Source organism: Heterodontus francisci, chromosome 9 (genome assembly GCF_036365525.1).
Source record: "Heterodontus francisci isolate sHetFra1 chromosome 9, sHetFra1.hap1, whole genome shotgun sequence".
Lineage (NCBI taxonomy): Eukaryota > Metazoa > Chordata > Chondrichthyes > Heterodontiformes > Heterodontidae > Heterodontus > Heterodontus francisci.
In genome coordinates, this window is record NC_090379.1 from 114946824 (window position 1) to 114959582 (window position 12759).

A 12759-nucleotide genomic window follows, 5' to 3' on the forward strand; every position below is an offset into this window, starting at 1 on the left:
CGGAATATTTGTACGCCGCTCGGTTCTGAGTTGAATGAGGGACAGGATCTTAAACTTCAGCCTGGCGCTACTTGGTGACTGTTTTAATCATTTTCTCTCCAAATTTCAGGACGATATTCTCCGAACTATCTGCCAGAACGAAGTGAGACGAACCTCCTTCCTGTGCCGTCACGGCAAAACGAGTGGGACTACTCGCGATTTTACCACTATGTCTCGGAATCGGATTCTCCTGCTCTTGGATCAGTGTCCGACCCATCGAGGTCCCAGCAGTCACGGCAGGAGCTGATGGGTCAAGAGACTCGGGACTGCAACACAGAACCTTACGGCTGCTGTCCAGATGGTTATGCCCCAGCTAGTGGACCAGGAGGGGAGGGCTGCCCTTTGATCCCCTGCTACAAAAGCAGGTAATCAGAAGATCAGCTACCTTTACTAGCCACGGTGCCAACAATCTGTGCAATTTCAATGGGTCTTAACCGTGGCTCAGTGGGTGGCAATCTCTCATAAGTCAGGAAATTGTGGGTTCATACCCCACTCCAGAGACTGGAGCACATAACCTAGGTCGACATTGCTGTGCAGTACTGAAGGAGTGCTGCACTGTCGGAGGTGCCGTTTTCCAGATGAGACTTTAAACCAAGGCCCCATCTGCCCTCTCAGGTGAATGTAAAAGATTCCGCAGCACTATTCGAAGAAGAGCAGGGGGGATTTATCCCAATGTCCTGGTCAAAATGTATCCCTGGACCAACTAAGGAAAACAGATTATCACATTGCAGTGTGTGGGAGCTTGTTGTGAGCAAATTGACTGCCACCTTTCCCTGCATTACAACAGTGACTGCACTTCAAAAGTATGTCATTGGCTGTAAAGTGCTTTGCTCTTGAGCTTGTGAAGATTGCTATGTAAATGCAAGTCTTTCTTGCGTATGTTTCTTGCCGAATTTCTCTCTCTGTCACGTGTGCAAATCGTAGCCAGCGCCAGCGAACTCGACACTCTCCCTCTCACCACCCAGTCATCAGGGGGAGTTTTATGCTCTCCGCCAAGGCGGGTTTGGAGGCAGGGAGAGCTTAAATCAGGTGGGATGGTAGGGGGGGAGTTCCCACCACCATCCTGCCTCCGCCAAAATTTAGTCCAGGGAGGGAAGGCCTGTGAATGGCCTTCCTGCCCTGCCGCCAATTGGGGCCCTTAACAAGGTAATTAACCCCTAATTAAAGGCCTCGTCCCACCACAGCTGCAATTAGCCGTACGGTGGGCAGCCCAGGAAACACAGCATGAGAAACCATGTTGGCTGCTTCCCGGCTCCGGGGTGAGTGGGTACCTCATCAAAAGTGCCTGAATGAGGGACCCAGCAATGGGAGGGGGTGGGGGGTTGCCCGCTGAGAGCCAACCCCCTGCCCTTGCTGCCAACCCTCCTACACCCACCTCTCCTGCAACCCCCACCCCTGCGAGAGCCCTCCTGCCCTGACCTACCTGTGGACTGGGCCCAGTGCCGCTTCTGGGCCTCAGGTAGTTGCTCCCCCAGCAGCAGCCACTGCCTCTGCGGTGGCGCTGCTCAGTGGAGAAGATGCCGGCCTCCGATTGGCTGACAGCTCTCCGAGGACAAGACTTCCATCGCTGGGGTCCTTGATCCCATGGTCAGCCCACCACTGTCCACTTAAGTGCCTGATTGGCGTTCGATTCTGCGGGCCTTTCGAGACCCCCACCATCAGAATAAAATCCCAGCCATCATGTCCACAGGTTTAGATAGTTACCTCTGAGTATGACAAGTCTGTGTCATAAAAAACAAAGCAATTGTAGCATTTGGACTGGTCGTTCACTGGAATGAAAAGCTCGTTAAATGAAAATGCAGGTCGGCGAAGTTTGCAATTCTGGTTGGACGTATTCCTGGAGGTGTCATCACATGACCTCCTGCCTCCAACAGCCCTGCCCCCACACACTCCCCATTGGTCACCTAATATGCCCTTTGTTGTGGTGCCCCGTCTTCCAATCAGAAAGTAAACAGACTCTTCATTTACTCAATTGGATGATTCTTGACTGTCACTCCAACGGCTTCTATTTTTTGTCTCCTTCTTGGATATTTTTACAGCTAGTGATTATTTTCCTAGGGTTGCCCGCAACAGAGATTAATCTTTCATTCCAGGACACTCCAATCCTGGAGGATTAGCAACCTTAACGAAGCCTCCTGCACCACTTCCTTTTGTGTTTTTTTGGGGGCCCAACAGTTGTGTGTGGTGGAACCCTGGGAATGTGTGGGGGCAGATTTAAAGGTTCTGTACACGTTTCCTTCCTGATACAAATCCTCATTTTCAGTGTTCAAATGTTGAGATTTGCAGCACTAAGCCCTTTCCAAACCTCCAGGCCCACCTGTTTCAAAAGCACAAGCTAACCAATGACGAGTTAGTGCCTTGGGGAAGACATCTTTCATTTGCTGTTTGTGGTGTAATTGTGTGTTCTTTATACCCGCGTGCATGATTTTGCCACAAAGTCAGGAACCCTCTGCCCCACGCCTGTATTGTCTCCTGTGCTGTTTATATGATAGGGTTTGGTATGAATATAGAGTCATAATGGCACAGAAGGAGGCCATTTGGCCCATCGAGTCCATGTTGGCTCTCTGTCGAGCAATCCAGACATTCACCATTCTATCCCTCTCGCCCTGCAAGTTTATTTCCCTCAAGTGCCCATCCAATTTCCTTTTGAAATCACTCATTGTCTCCGCTTCCACCACCCTCCTAGAATATTTAGAATGTGTTCTAAATTATGGAATGATATTTTTTGAAATGATCAGATATGGATGCTGCCCTGATGGAGTGACACCAGCAAACGGATATAACCAGGCCGGGTGTTCGAGACATTCCATGGACGATTATTTTCATAAAAATGACCAACAAACCTTTGTAAGTACATCGGGTGACTCTTTCGATACTGTGGACTTCTGCACATCATTATAACATACTTAAAGAATTGAATAGCAATGACAGCATTTGGACTGGTATGAACGGCTCATTAGGTGAAATTATTTGTGGCAATAACTCACGGCGACGGGGTTCTGCACACTGCTCCTTCCTGATACACATCCTCATTTTTATTGTTAAATTCCTCCTCCCCCACACCAACTCTCTTGAATCTTGGGACTGTTGCTGGTTCTGGTTTCACTGACCCACCCCTCCCTTCAACCCCTCTCCCAGATCGCAGTTGATCATGTGTGAGACTAGACTGTGTGTGTCTGTAATAAAAACAAGAAATGCTGGAACCACTCAGCATTTATCGTTCCCTCCGCGACACCCTGGTCCACTCCTCCATTACCCCCATCACCTTGTCCCCGTCCCATGGCACCTTTCCCTGCAATCGCAGGAGGTGTAATACCTGCCCATGTACCTCCTCTCTCATCACTATCCCAGGCCCCAAACACTCCTTTCAGGTGAAGCAGCGATATACTTGTACTTCTTTCAATGTAGTATACTGTATTCGCTGCTCACAATGTGGTCTCCTCTACATTGGGCAGACCAAACGCAGACTGGGTGACCGCTTTGCGGAACACCTCCGCTCAGTCTGCAAGCAGGACCCTGAGCTTCCGGTTGCTGGCCATTTCAACACTCCCCCCCTGCTCTCATGCTCACATCTCTGTCCTGGGATTGCTACAGTGTTCCAGTGAACATCAACGCAAGCTTGAGGAACAGCATCTCATTTACTGATTAGGCACACTACAGCCTGCCGGACTGAACATTGAGTTCAATAATTTCAGAGCATGACGGGCCCCCCCGTTTTATTGTTATTTTTTCTTTTTTACATTTTTTACAATTTTTTTTGTTGATTTCATTTCATCTTAGTTTGTTCAGTTTGCTTACCCACTGTTTTTTTTCATGTTTGTACTTGCTGCTGTTCAACCTTCAGTCCGTTAATACCCTATCTGTACTAATGCTTTGTCTTTCAACACACCATTAACATATTGTTTGCCTTTGCTCCATGACCTCTTGGTCAGCTATGTGGCCTCATCCAATCTACACCTTCTCCTTTGTTATCTCTTGCCCCACCCCCGCCTCACTTGCTTATAACCTGTGACATTTCTAATATTTGCTAGTTCTGAAGAAGGGTCACTGACCTGAAACGTTAACTCTGCTTCTCTTTCCACAGATGCTGCCAGACTTGCTGAGTGGTTCCAGCATTTCTTGTTTTTATTTCAGATTTCCAGCATCCGCAGTATTTTGCTTTGATATCTGTGTGTGTCTGTCTTTGGGAGTGGTGGGGTGTTGGGAGAAAAATCCCATCCAAACCTGATCACACGCCCTCTAGGCACACCTTCAGATAGGGTGGGGTAGGATTCATTGTGTACTGATCAGGATCTCTCTCTCTAGCCCAGGATTACTGATCCAATTGTAGCACCTTCAATATCCATGATCACAGCACAGACCAAGGATTGAACCCAAGGCCTTCTTGGACTGCATAGCCCACCTCAAGGCACATAACATACCAAGTTCTGTTCACCCACCACCCCTGTGCTCACTGACCTACACTGACTCCGCATCCAGCAACACCTAGATTTTAAGATTCACATCCTGGCTTTCAAATCTCTCCATGGCCCTCGTCCCTCCCTATCTCTGTAATCTCGTCCAACCCCCAAAAACCCTCCAAGATATCTGTGTTCCTCTAATTCTGGCCTCTTGAGCATCCCCAATTTTAATCGCTGCACCACTGGTGTCCGTTCCTTTGGCTGTCTGGACCATAAACTCTGGAATTCCTTCCCTAAAACCCTCCACCTCTCTTTAAGCTTCTCCTTAAAACGGATCTCTTTGATCAAGCATTTGGTCATCTACTCGAATATCTCCTTATGTAGCTCGGTGTCACAGTGAATCTGACGACACTCCTGTGAAGCATCTTGGGATGTTATAGCCTTTTAAAGGCGCTATATAAATACAAGATGTTGCTATTAATGCCAGTCAACTCTTTAAGAAAATTGTGGGGGGAAATAGCTTGAATTCAGCAACTGCTTTATGTACTTAATATAGGAATCGCAGGTCACTGTTCGGGACAATCCATCAGGTGAATGTCGGAGCTCCAAGTTTGGCTGCTGCCACGATGAAGCTACCTTTGCATTAGGACCAAATGGAGAAGGCTGCAGGAGTGGCCCCAACCACCGTAAGTAATATCTTGCATCTTAGTTATCTAGAGCTGTTTTACAAAACAAGCAGTTGTCTAAGGGAAAGGGAAATCATGTTTAACCAATTTATTGGAGTTCTTTGAGGGAGTTACATGTGCTGTGGATAAAGGGGAACTGGTGGATGTTTTGTACTTAGATTTCCAGAACGCATTTGATAAGGTGCCACATCAAAGGTTCTTGCAGAAAATAAAAGCTCATGGTGTAGGGGGTAACATATTGGCATGGATAGAAGATTGGCTAGCTAACAGGAAACAAAGAGTAGGCATAAATGGGTCATTTTCTGGTTGGCAAGATGTAACGAGTGGTGTGCCACAGGGATCAGTGCTGGGGCCTCAACATTTTACAATTTATATAAATGACTTGGATGAAGGAGCCAGAGGTATGGTTGCTAAATTTTCTGATGACATAAAGATAGTTAGGAAAATAACTTGTGAAGAGGACATAAGGAGGCTACAAAGGGATATAGATAGGTTAAGTGAGTGGGCAAAGACCTGGAAAATTGAGTATCATGTGGGAAAGTGGGAAATTGTCCACTTTTTCAGCAAGAATAAAAAAAAAAAGCATATTATCTAAATGGTGAGAGATTGCAGAGCTCTGAGATGCAGAGGGATCTGGGTGTCCTAGTGCATGAATCACAAAAGGTTAGTATGCAGGTACAGCAAGTAATTAGGAAAGTTAATAGAATGTTATTGTTTATCACGAGGGAAATTGAATACAAAAGTAGGGAGGTTATGCTTCAGCTATACAGGGCATTGGTGAGACCACATCTGGAGTACTGTGCACATACAACTTTCCTTGTTTAAGGTAGGATGTAAATGCATTGGAGGCAGTTCAGAGAAGGTTTACTCGACTAATACCTGGAATGGGTGGGTTATCTTACGAGGAAAGATTGGACAGGCTAGGCTTGTATCTGCTGGAGTTTAGAATTAGAACATTACAGCGCAGTACAGGCCCTTCGGCCCTCGATGTTGCGCCGACCTGTGAAACCATCTGACCTACACTATTCCATTTTCATCCATATGTCTATCCAATGATCACTTAAATGCCCTTAAAGTTGGCGAGTCTACTACTGTTGCAGGCAGGGCGTTCCACGCCCCTACTACCCTCTGAGTAAAGAAACTACCTCTGACATCTGTCCTATATCTATCACCCCTCAACTTAAAGCTATGTCCCCTCGTGTTTGCCATCACCATCCGAGGAAAAAGACTCTCACTATCCACCCTATCCAACCCTCTGATTATCTTATATGTCTCTATTAAGTCACCTCTCCTCCTCCTTCTCTCCAACAAAAACAACCTCAAGTCCCTCAGCCTTTCCTCGTAAGACCTTCCCTCCATACCAGGCAACATCCTAGTAAATCTCCTCTGCACCCTTTCCATAGCTTCCACATCCTTCTTATAATGCGGTGACCAGAACTGCACGCAATACTCCAGGTGCGGTCTCACCAGAGTTTTGTACAGCTGCAGCATGACCTCGTGGCTCCGAAACTCGATCCCCTACTAATAAAAGCTAACAAACCATATGCCTTCTTAACAGCCCTATTAACCTGGGTAGCAACCTTCAGGGATTTATGCACCTGGACACCAAGATCTCTCTGTTCATCTACACTACCAAGAATCTTCCCATTAGCCCAGTACTCTGCATTCCTGTTACTCCTTCCAAAGTGAATCACCTCGCACTTTTCCGCATTAAACTCCATTTGCCATCTCTCAGCCCAGCTCTGCAGCCTATCTATGTCCCTCTGTAACCTACAACATCCTTCGGCACTATCCACAACTCCACCGACCTTAGTGTCATCCACAAATTTACTAGAAGAGTAAGAAGTGATTCTGAGGGGTCTTGACCGGGTGGATGTGGAAAGGATGTTTTCATCTTGCGGGAGAATCTAGAACTAGGAGTCACTGCTTAAAAATAAGGGGTTGCCCATTTAAGACAGAGATGAGGAGAAATATTTTCTCTCAGAGGGTCGTGAGTCTTTGGAATTCTCTTCCTCAAAAGTTGGTGGAATCAGAGTCTTTGAATATTTTGAAGGCAGAGGTAGATAGATTCTTGATAAGCAAGGGGGTGAAAGGTTATCAGGGGTAGGTGGAAATGTGGAGTAATCAGTTCAGCCATGAACTTATTGAATGGCGGAGCAGGCCTGAAGGGCCGAGTGGCCTACTCCTGCTCCTAATTCGTATGTTTGTATGTCTAAAGGTTGTTTGAAGGCGAGAATCTACTTTTGTCTCCCCTTTCTGTTGCATCTCGGTGCCGGTCGTGTATTCCAAGCAGGTGACTTGCACTAGGCACTGGCTTATTACCCTCAGAGATCAGCTGTGTGGGGACATGTGAACTGAGCGAATGAGCAACTCTTCTCTGCAGAAAGCTGCCTGCCTCCGTGCTTTGTGCTTTTGCTGAAGGGGGCTTGAGTTTGAGAACCTCAGCGTGGGGATTGTGTCGAATTTTCATATTCAATTACTTCCCTCGCTGATCACATTCCTGGTTCTTTTTGGTGAACACGTTCAGAATGGACCAAATGTCCTTTCCTCAATCATGCTACAACAACTTGTGTTTATATAGCACCTTTAACATAGGGGCTTCATAGGAGTGATTATCAGACAAAGATTTGATACCAAGCTATGTAAAATGATATTACAAAAGAAGACCAAAATCTTGGTCAGAGAAATAGATTTTAAGAAGTGTGTCTTATAGGTAGAGAGGCGGAGAGGCTGAGAGAGGGAAATCCAGAGATTTAGGACCACGGCAGAGAAATTAAAATCCAGAATTAGAGGGTTGCAGGTATCTTGGAGGGTTGTGGGGCTGGAGGAGATTACAGAGATAGGGAGGGGTGAGGCCAAGGTGGGATGTGAAAACAACGTTGAGAATTTTAAAATCAAGGCATTGCCAAACCCAGGACCAATGTAGGATGAAAGGAACTTGGGACAAGTCAGGACATGGGCATCAGAGTTTTGGATGTCCTCAAGTTTACAGAGAGTAGAATGAGAGGGACTGGCCGGGAATGCGTTAAAATAGCCAAGTCTAGAGATAACAAAGGCATGGATGAGGGTTTCAGCAGCAGACGCTCTGAGACAGGGGTGCCGACAGGCAATGTTACAGAGTTAGGACACAGGCAGAAGATTTTTGGATGAGCTGGGAAATCTAAGTCATTAGCCTCCAAATTCCAGCACGGATATTGAAGGCCTCCTTGATGAAGTATCTAATATTTGCTGTGTTTCTGGGGTATGGGGGACATATTTGCAGCTTATCCATCTACCTGCCTGTTACTGAGCGCCAACGGCCCGTGCACAGACTGGACAGTCCGATGGTTCTTTGTCCCCGGTGCCGGGGTCTGTAACCGCTTCTGGTATGGAGGGTGCCACGGGAACGCAAACAAATTTGACACGGAGGAGGAGTGCCTGAGGCGGTGCAGGAGATCGAGCACCCACAGCGAATCGGCTAGCACGCCCGGCGAACCACCGCAATGGTGGATCCCTGACACAGGACGTCACTCCGAGTCCCATCTGATCCCTGTGCTTTCTGCAAACAGAGAACCTGGACAACCACGACCAGAGCGGCCTGTTTACAGGTAGTGCCATTGTTACCACATTATACGCTAATAAATTGCTATTTCTTTTGTTTTTAAAATAAAACACACACAAATGATGAAATGTTTTGATAAAGTAAATCAGGAGAAACTGTTTCCAGTGGCAGGAGGGCCGGTGACCCAAAGGCAGAGATTTAAGATCATTGGCAACAGAGCCAGAGACGACCGAGGGGCACTTGTTTTTTTGTGACTTGTGATCTGGATTGCACTGTCTGACAGGGCAGTGGAAGCAGATTCAATAGTAGCTTTCAACAGGGAATTGGATCATTTTCAGGACTATGGGGAAAGAGTGGGATTTGGGACTAATTGAATAGGTCTTTCAAAGCGCCAGCACAGGCACAATGGGCCGAATGGCTGCCTCCTGTGCTGTAAGATTCTATGAAGCAGTACTCATCAAGTTGCTGTAAATCAGTGTTGGACAGTTGAACACCCCTTGTAGCCAAGCCCTGAAATTGCGAGGCTTCATTCCCGATGTGGAGCTTCACTTGGCTGGAGCATGGATCAGAAAGCCGAGTGCACTGAAGCACCTAGTTCTCCGATCTGCATTCCCATTGAGCAGCACTTGGAGTCAGGAGTAAAGGTTAGGGACCTGGCATTTACACGAGGCAAAGCAGATGCAGAGTTAGTTAGTGCAATGCAAAGACATGTCATTTTAACACAAAACACAACAGCCAATGACAGGTGGCAGACTGAACCTCATCCCTTTACTATACCAGCTCTCCTAAGTCTAGCACACAGCCATGGTCTGACTACCCTGAATCCTACATCTGGCAACTTAGGAACAGGAGGAGGCCATTCAGCCCCTCAAGCCTGTTCTGTCATTCAGTTAGATCCTGGCTGATCTGTATCTTAACTCCATCTACCTCACTTTGGTTCCTTAATACCCTTACCTAACAAGAAATAATTTGTCAATCACAGTACCTCTAGAACTCTGGCGATCAGATTATTCCAGAAACAAGAATGTAAAATGCTGGAAACACTTAGCAGGTCAGGGAGCATCTGTAGAAAGAGTCATAGAATCATTTACAACACAGAAGGAGGTCATGCGGCCTGTCGAGTCCGTGTGACTCTCCACGGAGCTATGCAGTCAGTTCCACTCCCCAGCTCGATTCTCATAGCTCTACAAGTCTATTTCTGTTACCTGGTCATCCAACTTCCTCTTGAAGTCATTAATTATCTTTACTTCCACCACCCTTGTGAGTTCCAGGTCTTGTGTAAAAAAAAAAGTGCTTCCTCACAACCCCCCTGCATTTCTTATCCAAAACTTTCACTCTGTTCTCTAAGTCCTTCTCCCTTTTGTTAATGGGAACAGTTTTTCATTGTCTAACTTATCTAAGACTGTCATAATCTTATACACTTCTATTAAATTGCCCCTCAATCTCCTTTACTCTAAGGAGAACAACCCCAGTTTTTCCAACCTAACCATGTAACTAAAATCCTCCATCCCTGGAACCATTCTGGTAAATCTCCTCTGCACCCTCTTGAGGACCCTTACATCCTTCCTGAAGTGTGGTGACCACAACTGGACACAATACTCCAGCTGGGATCTAACCAGAGCGTTATAAAGGTTCAGCATAACTTCCCTGCTTTTGTACTCAATGCCTCTATTTATAAAGCACAAGATCCCATACGATTTACTAACCACTCTCTCAATACATCCTGCCACCTTCAAATATCTATGCACATGGACCCCCAGGTCCCTCTGTCCTTGCACACTCTTTAGAGCTGTGTCATTATGTATATATTGCCTCTCCCTATTCCTTCTGCCAAAAGGCATCACCTCACACTTCTCTGTATTAAATTCCATCTGCCACTTGTCTGCCCATTCTGCTGGCCCAACATGTCCTGTTGCAGGCTGTTCATATCATCCTCACTGTTTGCCGCACCTCCAAGTTTGGTGTCGTCAGCAAATTTTGAGATTCTACCCTGTATTCCAAGATCCAAGTCATTTATATATAGCATAAAAAGCAGTGGACCCAGCAGCGACCCTTGGGGAACATCACTGTCTACCATCCTCCAGTCTGATAAGCATCCATTTACTATGACTCGCTGTTTGCTTTTAATTTACTACCACTCGCTGTTTTCTGTCCTTAAGCCAATCTTTTTCTCCAATTGGACAGTGAGCCTCCTATTCCATCAGCCTCAATTTTGCTAACCAGCCTGTTATGTGGTACCTTATCAAATGCTTTCTTAAAATCCATATGAACAATATCCACCGCATTTCCTTCATCAACCTTCTCTGTTACTTCATCAAAAAATTCAATTAGTCAAGCATGATCTGCCTTTTACAAATCCATGCTGGCTCTCCTTAATTAACTTGAACTGCTCTAAGTGTCTGTTGATATTTTCCATGATTATTGTTTCTAAAACCTTACCCACCACTGATATTAAACTAACTGGCCTGTAGTTGCTAGGTCTGTCCTTACACCCTTTCTTGAACAAGGGTGTCACATTTGCCACTCTCCAATCTTCTGCCTCTTGCCCCATATCCAGGGAAGATCGGAAGATTGCAGTAAGCCCTTCCGCTATCTCCATCCCCATTTCCTTTAGCAACCTGGGATGTAAGCCATCTGGACCAGGTGACTTATCTAGCCTAATTCACTGTCGCTGGGTCAAAATCCTGGAATTCCCTTCCTAACAGCACTGTGGGTATACCTACCTCACATGGACTGCAGCGGTTAAAGAAGGCAGCTCACCACCACCTTCTCAAGGGCAATTAGGGATAGGCAATAAATGCTGGCCTAGCCAGTGACGCCCACTTCCCATGAATGAATTAAAAAAAAATTATAGCCAGCCTTTTCAGTACCTCCCCCGCTCAATTTTTATCCTATCCATTGCCTCCACTCTCTCCGCTTCTACTGATGTTTTGTCAGATTCTGCATCCTTAGTGAACACTGATACAAAGTATTCATTAAGTATATTAGCCTTGCCCTGCGCCTCTAAGCATATATTACCCTCTTTGACCCTAATAGGCCCCACTTACTGCTCACCTACTATTTAGAAGATTTTTGGGTTCCCTTTGATAACTGCCATTCTATTTTCTTACTCTCTCTTTGCTAGTCTTATTTTCCTCTCCACCTCCCTTCTCAACTTATTGTATATGGCCTGGTTCTCACTGGATGAATTCACCTGCATCATACACCCTCTTTTATTGTTTCATCATAATCTCTATCTCTCTCGTCATCTGAGAAACCTTGTTCTTAATCACAAACACTGGATCAGCTTATGTCCAGAAATCCAAACTGTATGCGACAAAGGAAATCTACGAGCTACGTACGAAGGGATCAAGAGGGCGTTTGGCCCTGCCATCACCAAAATTGCTCCCCTGAAGTTGGCAGATGGTGAAATACTGACAAAAGTAAACAGATGTCCTGCTGGGGTGAATATTACTGTGAGCTGTACTCCTGTGAGTCGGACATCTCCCAGTCAGTGCTTGATGCTCTCCTGTAACTTCTTGTTGTGATGTGTTAGGTGAAGAACCCTCATCACTGGAGCGCGAGAAGGCCATAGACCGCCTAGTGAACAGAAGGGCACTGGGCAAGGCCAGTATCCCAGCTGAACTGCTCAAACACGGAAATGCCCATCTATTGCCACACCTATATGACCTTTTCCTTCTCTGCTGGGAGATAGACACTGTTCTACAGGAGATGAGAGATGCCAAAAATCATCACACATACAAAAACAAAGGTAACAGAGGAGGCTGCAAGAACTACAGGGGCATCTCACTCCTTAGCATCATGGGGAAGGCCTTTGCTAGGGACATACTTGAAAGACTCCATTTACTTGCAGACCAAGTGTACTCGGAAGCACAGTGCCGTTTCTGTGCCGGCGGATCTATTGTGGACATGATCTTCTCCATAAGCCAGCTACAGGAGAAGTGTAGGGAACAGAGTATACCCCTTTACCTTACTTTTGTAGCTCTCACTAAGGCATTCAACACTGTTAGCAGAGCAGGGCTCTACAGGATTTTGGGAAAAATTGACTGTCCGCTGAAGCTCCTCGGTCTCATCTCTCCTTCAATGACGCACA

The 12759-nt window shown here is 46.2% G+C and overlaps 1 protein-coding gene across 2 annotated transcripts in view; it reads left to right on the forward strand.

Annotated features, from left to right (window-relative positions):
* Window positions 1-12759, forward strand: part of paplna (papilin a, proteoglycan-like sulfated glycoprotein) — a 122952-nt gene that overhangs the window by 91574 nt on the left and 18619 nt on the right. For both annotated transcript variants that reach the window (XM_068039737.1, XM_068039738.1), the window contains exons 16-19: window positions 110-404; window positions 2778-2886; window positions 4996-5125; window positions 8388-8712. In XM_068039737.1, coding sequence (XP_067895838.1) covers window positions 110-404; window positions 2778-2886; window positions 4996-5125; window positions 8388-8712 — 859 coding nt within the window. The remainder of the gene's footprint in view (window positions 1-109; window positions 405-2777; window positions 2887-4995; window positions 5126-8387; window positions 8713-12759) is intronic.